The sequence below is a fragment of the Antedon mediterranea genome, chromosome 5, assembly GCF_964355755.1.
Source record: "Antedon mediterranea chromosome 5, ecAntMedi1.1, whole genome shotgun sequence".
NCBI lineage: Eukaryota > Metazoa > Echinodermata > Crinoidea > Comatulida > Antedonidae > Antedon > Antedon mediterranea.
In genome coordinates this window covers 23900974-23911739 of record NC_092674.1, presented here as the reverse complement: position 1 = coordinate 23911739, position 10766 = coordinate 23900974, and the positions used below count along the sequence as shown (strand labels likewise).

The 10766-nt window shown below is 33.6% G+C and overlaps 2 protein-coding genes across 3 annotated transcripts in view; one reads left to right on the top strand and one right to left on the bottom strand.

Moving 5' to 3' along the window:
* The first annotated feature begins 76 nt into the window (after positions 1-76).
* On the top strand, positions 77-2526 carry LOC140048936 (nucleoside diphosphate kinase B-like). The gene is made up of 3 exons (XM_072093737.1): positions 77-287; positions 1554-1715; positions 2035-2526. The coding sequence occupies exons 1-3, from the start codon at positions 159-161 to the stop codon at positions 2203-2205; spliced, it is 462 nt and encodes a 153-aa protein (XP_071949838.1). The 5' UTR covers positions 77-158; the 3' UTR covers positions 2206-2526.
* A 3061-nt stretch (positions 2527-5587) lies between these two features.
* Positions 5588-10766, bottom strand: part of LOC140049965 (sorting nexin-25-like) — a 30857-nt gene continuing 25678 nt past the window's right edge. For both annotated transcript variants that reach the window (XM_072094921.1, XM_072094922.1), the window contains exons 18-23: positions 10372-10463; positions 9948-10043; positions 9409-9549; positions 8869-9050; positions 8568-8668; positions 5588-6249 (exon numbers count right to left, since the gene is read on the bottom strand). In XM_072094921.1, the coding sequence (XP_071951022.1) occupies positions 6022-6249; positions 8568-8668; positions 8869-9050; positions 9409-9549; positions 9948-10043; positions 10372-10463 (840 nt within the window). In that variant the 3' untranslated portion in view covers positions 5588-6021. The remainder of the gene's footprint in view (positions 6250-8567; positions 8669-8868; positions 9051-9408; positions 9550-9947; positions 10044-10371; positions 10464-10766) is intronic.

The following is a 10766-nucleotide window of genomic DNA, read 5'->3' as shown; positions in this document are numbered from 1 at the left end:
TTCATACGTAACGCACAGACCTTTAAAGTTATAGAGGGGGGTATATAGGATATCATGCTGCTTGAGGTTTCAACGTGTGGACAGCCTTTCCGTTCCACGGTGTGATTAAGGAGGGTTGATCATTTTTTTGTCTTTATTTGTCCAAGTTATTTCAAATAATGAGTGACAAAACTGAGAGAACCTTTATCATGGTTAAGCCCGATGGGGTTGAGAGAGGTCTTATTCCTGAGATTATGAAACGTTTTCAACGAAAAGGCTACAAACTTGTAGCCGCAAAATTAATGAAGGTGAGAGAAAGTCTCACCATTTTTGTCCTTCAATGACATTGGCGGCGTACCCGGTTTATGCTGCCTACGCCTCCACTTCTTGCCTTGGCCTAGAATACTACTAGCCTAGGCCTAGTTATGAATGAATTGAGTTATTAGGCTCATCGTAAAATGTAATTCTTCTATTTTTGGATGGTTACGAGTACGATGATATAAATCGGTCGAGTTTTAATTAAATATAAATTTTTTTGTTGCAATATAAATAACGGGATATGACCGTTTGGGCCGCCGACAAGTTGAGCCGCCGCTAGTTTCTATGAAACGCCCACCGCGTCTTTTACTATATTCCGTGTAATGATTACGCCGTCAAGCAGTAGGCTCACAGAGTAGACCTGTTGGCGTTTTTTAAAATACAAACGTGCAAAAAAGTAACGTATACAAATTTTATTGTTTTTCAAGGTTTTAACAGTTAATAAAATCAAAATATAAACATACTGTAGGCCTAGGCCTACTTCATTTTGTTGTTTTTATCAAAGTCTATTATCTTATTTACAGAATAAATTAAATTTAATGTAAATATAAATAATGAAACAATCACGATTTTTAATCCCGTTATTTTAATTTTGGTTACACAGTATTACTTTAAAAAAATCTCTGTACTATAGTACAGGGATTTTTTTTAATTTATGTGACTAACAAGTTTAATAATAATATTTAATTTTAGCAATTAGACAGACCTACTTTACATGTGTCCAACATCACTATTAATTAAACTTGTTACGTCGTAAATTATAATATTATAAAACAACGAGCACCGGCGAAAGTTAGCATTTGGCGTTCCATAGAAAATAACGTTTTTCTGGCGGCGGCTCAACTTGTCGGCGGCTCAACTTGGCCTAATCCTAAATAACAATAACTTCTTCTGGCTGGTATGTAATACTTGTGGCATGCCATACTTGTATGTTGGTAGAGCGCCGAGCCCGGCCCTGCTAGCTAAGGTTTGTGCATTTTTTAAAAACAGTATTATGGCTAAAGTCAGTCTAATTAAGGCTGCACTGGTAAATAGAAGATTTTTATGGCGATCAACAAAATTAAGCAAATTTTATTTTATTATGACCCAACAAAGCTTCTGTGCAGGCGACCCTTGCATTGCTAATTGTGTGAGCAATTAAAATTGAAAATATGTTTTACTATAATTATACTGCTGGAGTTACCATGGAGTAATAATAATATAATATGTTACTTAAAAGTATGATTATCCACCCTTTTTTTGCAATTTCATTTCAGGCTGATCTTGATCATGTTCAGGAACATTACAGTGACCTGAAAACCAAGAAGTTTTTTCCAGGACTGTGCAAGTACATGTCTGAGGGACCCGTGTTCCCAATGGTATGGGAAGGCACAGATGCTGTCAAACAAGGAAGAATTCTTCTTGGTGAAACCGATCCTGTAAGTGTAGTCGAGCCTTTTTTACAACATTGTTTTTTTAATCTTATGTGGGTTCATCCCATTTTTCCCATATACATGTTCCTTATCTCTTTACATATACTTTTTCTCACATTTTCATTTTAGTACACTATACATTTCTATTAACAATGTTTGTTTATACCATCTGTTTACATACAATTTTCGTTTTAAGTTGCATTTTCCATTAACGAACATATTTCTTTTTCATTCATTCATTCATCAGTGGAAAATTACTTCCATTTATTGTCACTTGCATATAAAATATACATATGTTAATATAAATAATAATCTTATTTCACAGTTAAAATCACTACCAGGAACCATTCGTGGGGACTTTTGCATCAACATTGGACGCAACATTTGCCATGGCTCTGACGGAGTGGATAGCGCAAAGAAAGAAATTGGCCATTGGTTCAACAAGACAGAACTTACAGATTGGAAGCCAACCGAAAACGCATGGATCTACGAATAGGTGACTGTACCGTTTTAAACAAGTACAATAGTATCTGCAGTTTCCACTAGAACTAATTTGAGCGTGTTTGTGTGGGGTGCAGCAGAGAAAAATTAAAAACTGCTTTCCATGAAAGACAGATTTAAAATTTACATGGGTCCAAATGAATTCAGAATAAAATACTTAAAATTCCTTTAGGTTTAAAACCAGCTAAATAAATAATATATATTGTATAAATTGAATTGCCAGATAAAAAGCCTGTAATATTTTCAAGAGACCGCTAATAATATTTTGTCACAATAATGGTGTGGAGTTCACAATAAATTGATCATGGAAAGAGTATTTTGTGTGTTACTGTGCTTTACTATGGTAGTTAAATGCTTACACAGGGGCTGAATGGATCTGTACACTGGGGTAATCCTTGCCCTTCCAAAAGATGTACTGGGTGCACATGAGCTAGACGTGTGCATTTGACCTCCAGTTTTAAGTCCTTTACTTATGATTTGAAACTGTGCTGATTGTATAGCTATAGTTTGCAGCGCCCCTGCCTTAACCGCTCACATCATAATATCAGCACACATGTTCTGGTCATGTCGACTGGAGATTCAATGTACAATACACATCTAGACCACAATGAAACCCAATGGAAGTAATTTGACACAGATGAACCATTGCTTTTTTTAGTGGGACATCAAATAGAAAGGTTTTCAAGCACTTTTGCATGCAAGACCTGGTGAGACTTACCCTTGTCGAAATTATGGTTCTGCTGTCTTGGGCCACTCGGTCACTCACTCATTGAATATGAACTGATTTTTTTAGACACTATAAACACACACATCCTTGAACACCTGGGAGCCTAGTCACCCTGGGGGTTCAGCTTTACTCTTGTGATTGCACCCAAGTTCAAGGAATCGTGGCTTCGACCCAAACCATTTTCTGATTTACTGGACACGCCCATGGTTTTCGAATACAAAAAAATACAGTATAACATAAGTTATGTTTTTGTAAAACACTCTTTATTTCCCCTTAAAATAGAAAAGTATAAAATAAATAACTTGCTATACAATCTGTTATGAAATACATATACTATAAATACTAAACAAATATGAACAACCATGATTGACAATAAAATTCTCTTGTAAATAATGTTTAACAATTCAATACCGATTCTCAGTGGAAAGTACAGCAATGTTTGTCCAGTATAGCAGGCAAAATTTGTTACACAGCGTTTACATGTAACATAGAATAGGTTAGATTAAATACAGCACCACATGTGATATACATGTTACACTGAATCACATAATTAGTCTGGCAATTGTGGACCAATTGTAGATGCACTACAGAGAATTAGATAAACAAATTGCATAATCCTTCATAGAAGGAATGGAATCCAATATTTAGTATTTATGTACATCTCTATTTGCACTTTCCTATTAAACCTATATATGTTCTTGGATTCTATTTCAACAATATTTTTGTTTTATGAGACTGAGTGAGATATCTTTTTGTTTTATGAGACTGAGTGAGATATCTTTTTGTTTTATGAGACTGAGTGAGATATCTTTTTGTTTTATGAGACTGAGTGAGATATCTTTTTGTTTTATGAGACTGAGTGAGATATCTTTTTGTTTTATGAGACTGAGTGAGATATCTTTTTGTTTTATGAGACTGAGTGAGATATCTTTTTGTTTTATGAGACTGAGTGAGATATATTTTTGTTTTATGAGACTGAGTGAGATATCTTTTTGTTTTATGAGACTGAGTGAGATATCTTTTTGTTTTATGAGACTGAGTGAGATATCTTTTTGTTTTATGAGACTGAGTGAGATATCTTTTTGTTTTATGAGACTGAGTGAGATATCTTTTTGTTTTATGAGACTGAGTGAGATATCTTTTTGTTTTATGAGACTGAGTGAGATATCTTTTTGTTTTATGAGACTGAGTGAGATATCTTTTTGTTTTATGAGACTGAGTGAGATATCTTTTTGTTTTATGAGACTGAGTGAGATATCTTTTTGTTTTATGAGACTGAGTGAGATATCTTTTTGTTTTACGAAATTGTATGTTTATTTGTGCACAGTACAATACAGTAGTCTATACTACAGCATTTATTTTTATCAATAAAAATCTATAAAAGCTTATTATTTTATTACACCTTATAAATATACCTTCAGGACCAACAACAAACAACAAACATCTCCTTAATTGTAGTGTTAGAACATATATTTCTTCATGTTTGTTTCGTAAAAAAGTCCCAAAAGGGTCTCTTGTATTATAGAAAAAGATTCCTATATCTACACACATGTATGTAAATTCAAGTGTCACTCGCACCTCAGACACTTTCATATGTTGCATATTGCATAGCTGAATTTGGCTATAAAGTGAGTATTTGGTGAATCTTACACGCAAAGTTAGTTGATTTCTTTTCAATTATTTTAAATACTACACAATTTTTTATTTAATATAAAATATCTCTTTGATAAAATCTATGACCTAGCAAGCAATATCGATAAGTCATGAAATTTTGTTTGGTTAGAAGTTTAAGCTCTGTCTGTACTATCAAGATAGTTTGACAAAAAAGTGTGATGTGCCCAAATATGTATGCATCATCATGTCCATATATGGGCACATCACATTTTGTTTGTCACATAAAGTTTGATAGTGTAGTCAGAGCTTTATGCATCTCAAAATAAAAAAATAAAACACTCCAAAATTAGTTTTAAGGCCACTATTGTAAAATGATATGACATTAAAAAAAATTGGTTGAACAAACCATTCACAAGATATTTTCCAATCTTTGTCATTTCAAAAATATATTTTTTAAATTCAACAGTAGTAAAAAAAGATATCTGTTTTAGGATGGAAATGTTACTATAAAAATCCCAGCACCTTCTTAAATATAAAATTACAAAATTCTATTACTACTTGACTACTGTACAGCTAGGCTGCTAAACACGGAACAAAACACACAGATAAATTAACTAAGAAACCAAATGCAGTTCAAAGTAATATAGTGATACCACATTTATGTAATAGTGTGTAATAAAGAAATTACTGTACCTCAATTAATTGAAAAAAGCGGATATAGCAATCCAAATTTGGTCGTCATTCAGTGATGAAGAATATAGATACACATAAATGTGACGTAAAATTCATTAAAAAACTGTACAAAAGATAAAGAATAAAGTCATGCACTAAACACAGATACATCAATCAGAATTTGGTTATTCAATGATAATGAATAGAGCTGGGCATAAACTGGTACAGTATATAATGATCTCAGATTTTAGTTTGGTAAAATTCATCAACAAACTGTACAAAAGATAAAGAATAACAGCCATGCACTAAACACAGATACATCAATCCAATTTGGTTATTCAATGATAATGAATAGAGCTGGGCATAAACTGGTACAGATTTTAGTTTGGCAAAATTCATTAAAAACTACTAATGATAAAGAATAAAAGCCATATAAATGGACTCAGGTTGAAATGCTTTCGGGGTTTAGTTGTGGAACAAAACAAACAAAATAAGTGATAAAGGAAAGAGCCATTTATCTGTCTTTGGTTTCCTTCAAAGGAAGAAAACACTGATATCAAGGTTAAAAATAGCTGTTTCCTAACTTTGTAAATATTGAGAGAAAAAACTTAATCAGTGATTAAGATTTATGGAACTGAGAACTATTCACCACTTTTAAATACCAGTTGATGGTAAAAATAAAACAGACTCAATGATGACAAATAGGTTCCTAAAACGATTCAAAATTTTAGTTTGGAAAATGTTAATAAATCAAACACAAGTTGCACACTAGAAACAAGGTGAACATTTTCCTGAAAATTACTCGTCAGATTTTGCTTCAATATTTTCTGGCTGTTCTACATTTTTTGCTGCCTCCCTTTGTTTTGGCTTTTCTGTCAGTGGCTCATGCTCCCCATCTTGCGAGTCTAATGAACTTTGCTTTGATAGCTGTGCTTTGTTCTGGGCATCAAACTCTTCTAGCTTCTTAAGAAGTTTTGGGTCTTTCAGTTCTGGACATAGCTCTAATAATACCATTTCAAATAAAACCTGAATATAAAATAGAAATGATAAATTAGTTATTTTTTGTAATTTCCAAAAACAAACATTTAAAATGCCAAATGAAAACAGATCTACTAAGAATGAGAGGTTTATAATAATACTAATTATCTATATATATAATACACCTATGTATGTTCTTGGCATTTGAATGGTTTCATGGCGTTGATTATACTAAACAAGTTAATACTGAATACTGAATAACTTTATTTTTCTCCATTATCATATAAAATAATAATAATTATTATTATTATAATAATAATCTTAAAGATTAGCAAATATATATTAGTACAATTAAAAACAGATATATATCAAATATAAACAAACATTAAAAAATAGAATACACACATATTATTGCACAAAAACTTAAGTTTAACAAGCACGAATGTGCAATACTCGGGGTACAGCGAAAGAAGCTGTAATGACGTCATAAGACCGGATGTAACGTCACATACACATCACTAACCGCGCTACCGAATACGGCTATACGGTACCATCTTCGAGACGTGATATGGCTGCATCCGGTTTGAAATTAAAAAATCCGGCTCTATAGCTTTGAGGACATGTCCCTGTAGTATATTCATGCTAAATCCGAGCTCAATACTACAACGAATAAGGGGGGAGTAGTACTTTATAAATCGCACTTTTTGCTCAATAGTGTCTGGATGGTAGAAGAAGAGGAAAAGATGAGAGTCCTAGACTCAGGTACCCCGAGTAATAAAACGAGATATACTCTATATCATATTACGTATACAGTATATTTCACCATAAAGTTAAAGAAAAATAGGTTTCGCCAGGGCTCGAACAACCGGGACCTTCTGCCTGTTGTTAAGCAGACTTGACAACCACTACACTACAAAACCTCTTACACTAAAAATGTGGGTTACACAAAGTTTTTTAATCCATTTAAATTACAAATAAATATGGTAATAAGCACAAAGCAAAATAAACATGTATAAAAGTGATAATTACCGATTACACAAAATAGTTATTTAAAAAAATAATAAAAATAAGGTATACTGTGTATAATTATCATATTGCGTATACAGTACTTTTCACCATAAAATAAAAAAAAAAAAGGTTTCGCCCGGGCTCGAACCAGGTACATTCTGCGTGTTAAGCAAACGTGATAACCACTACGCCAAGAAGCCGCATATAACTACCTTACGCTGTGTGGTGTGTCACACATTGTGGCTTCTTAATTAAACAAATTAATTAACAAACTAGACTCGGGTACCCCGAGTAAAAAGCACGATTGTGCGATACTCGGGGTACAGCAAATGAAGCTGTAATGACGTCATAAGACGGGATGTGACGTCACATACACATCAATAACCTACCAAATACGGCTATATGGTACCATTTTCGAGACGTTATATGGCTGCATCCGGTTTGAAATCTAAAAATCCGGCTCTATAGATTTGAGGACATGTCCCTGTAGTATATTCATGCTAAATCCCAGCTCAATACTACAACTAATAAGGGAGGAGTAGTACTTTAAAAATTGCACTTTTTACTCAATAGTGTCCAGATGGTGGAGGAGAAAATGAGTAAGTACTAGACTCGGGTACCCCGAGTAAAAAGTAGATTTATGGAAGTTAAAATACGATAAAAAGCATAAACAATTTAAAAAGTTGTAGTTTAAAAAGTTTCATTTACTATTCTTAATTAAAATACAGTATTTTATCGATGGTGATGTGAATTAATAATATGGATAGCATTTGCAACAAAGGCATATCTTGTTCTGTTTGTCTTAGTTATTGGAACGTGTATTCTACCATTTCGTTTTTTTGTTAAGGGGGTGATCAGTATCCTTTATTATTTTAAATAGCTGCCTTAAGTATCCAATCAATGTATATGTTATCTAATTGTATCTAATTCTAATGAATGGTTCTATTCAATGGTCAGGTTTTCATAAATATTCTGTAAATTATGTTCGATGCGCTAGGTAGACCATAGACTGTGGTGTCTAAACTGCTTTACTACATGGAAAAAATCGCATCATAAAAAACCACTCAAACCCACCAAAAAAAGAGGCAAAGTTTATAGTAGTTTCACAATTTTCGACAGCAACCAGTCTAAGTCTCTGACAACCATATCTAGGCGATACTTTCTTGTTAATCGAATAAGAGGCAATATATATCGGCAACCCCAATGAGGGGAAGCCCCAATTAAGGAACACTTTGTTTGGTCCCCCAATGAGGGGAAGCCCCAATTAAGGAACACTTTGTTTGGTCCCGCAGGTGTCCCCTTAACAGGGGTTTCTACTGAAATTTGAATTGTTGATTGTTACATTGATTGTATCTTACATAAAACAAATGCTTGTTTGTCACCTCCTCTTGGAATGCATCAAAAATCTTAGCAAACCCAACTCGACTGTTTTGGCCTCCAACTGTATTCTGTAGAATATCTATTAAAACATAAGAAAAAGCATGAAGGCCAATTCACACGGAAAACATAGAATCTATGCTATTACTTATGACTATTTACATAGAATGTGGAGCGGACGGGGGTTAAGTGGAAATCTGCTTAGCCAGGCAAGCAGTGCCTGGAACATGCAAGGTTTACAACCACCTACTTTAGGAAGTGATCGTTTTGTTTTACACTTACCTGGAATGTTCTTGAGGAATCGTTCCTTCGCATCCAGTTTGGTTTGTTGCTCCTCAGCTTCTGTCTTTGGGTCAGGCATCTGGACAAATTTACCATCCGGCCACATTGCATTGCGAAAGTAATGGACGTAGTATATGACCATAGGTTCAGAGAAGAGCCAGTCAACGGTCGTTCGTATTTCTCTGATGGTTATCAATATAATAATAAATAATTATTTGCTATATTTAACTTTTTAAATTTAGAGCCATACAATTGTGACTATTTTATACTTTGATGTAAACTTTATCACAAGAAATGATAATTAGATAATATAAATAGGATCCAAAATGTGTTTTTGAGCTGCTGCCCTGGGTCTTAATTCAGCACTTCATTTTAGGCCCTACAACTTCATTGATAAAATGCGATATGCTTTTTAGCTAAATTCTGGTGATATATATTGTTTTATATATCATTCCTCAATAAATGTAATGATTATTTATTGTTTCACAAATAAATCTTTTTACATACTGTATACTGAGAATTAATACTTTGTTTACTTACTTATTAATTGTACCCCCAAAAGTAGCTTGTACAAAAACAATGAGTGTCCGTCGTAGCCACTTAAACATCCCTTTTAACTCAAATATCTCTTCTATCAAGGAATACATCGGTTTTGCAATAGAGTCGCGTACTTCAGAGGAGCTAGACAAAACATTAAAAAAGTTATGAATCTCTCAGACAACCGAAAGTACTAAAGAATCAGACACTTCTTTAATCCCAGGCACTGATTGAATCTCAGCTACCCTTCATTCCCAGGCACCTCCTAAATCCCAGGCACCAATTGAATCTCAGCTACCCTTTATTCCCAGGTACCTCCTAAATACCAGGTTAAATAATTGGTAATTGATTTTTTAAAAACAGTATTATACACTGACAGCCAATCATAAATGCTACACAGCACAGTGTATTTTTTTGTACTGACCAATCAGAGATGAGAAATTAGCTTTAGGGTTGTGTGCAATACAAAAACGACAGTTCCCATGCCTTAATTATTACTACTACTGTTGTAATACAGAAGTTTACAGAATCAGTCAACAAACCTATCTTCAATTGTATCCTTTTCCTCAGTACTTTCAGGTTGCTCAGGTGCACTCTTAAAAATTCCTGTTAATGAAAATCCTGCTTTTTTCTCTTTTCTAAAAATAAAAAGTCAATGATATATTTTCAACCATTTTTTTTTTCTTGGAAAATTCACATCTCAAACTCCCATACTTGCAGGCAGGTAATTCCACAGACCAGGCACCCCTATGTACCATTTAATAACAGGCACTTCTAGAATTCCAGGTCTTTCCTAAATCCCCAGGCACCTATGTTCTTTTAGTAGTTTAAAGTAATTTCTTTGTCTTTAATCATTTATTGTATAACATATAGTATAATCAATAACAATTATGAGCTGGAAGTCATACTCTACACAGAATGACTCAGACAGAGTGAAACTAATTGAACTTTAACCCTATGTCTTACTCGTCAGTTGGTTTTTGTATTGGTGTTGGCGACGGAAGAAGAAACCTGTATAAAGCTTCACTATGCTTCAACGTATCATCTTTTAGAATAGACTGTGGAAATTAGCATAAATTAAAATTATGAAAATCATAATTATTAAAGATTTGTATTATAACCGACGATGTTAATTCATAAACCTACCCTTAATCAACAGTCTGCACTAACAAACTAGTTTGAAAAAAAATGTACCTATCTACCCAAATATGGTAGTGACATGATCGTGTCCATATATGGGCACATCACACTAGTGTAGACAAAGTTAAAGCTTGTATTATCCATCTTTGGGGGCTTTGAAACATCAAGAACCTTCCATGATTATTAGGAGACTAGGGAGGTCTGGTTATCCACATTGTTGC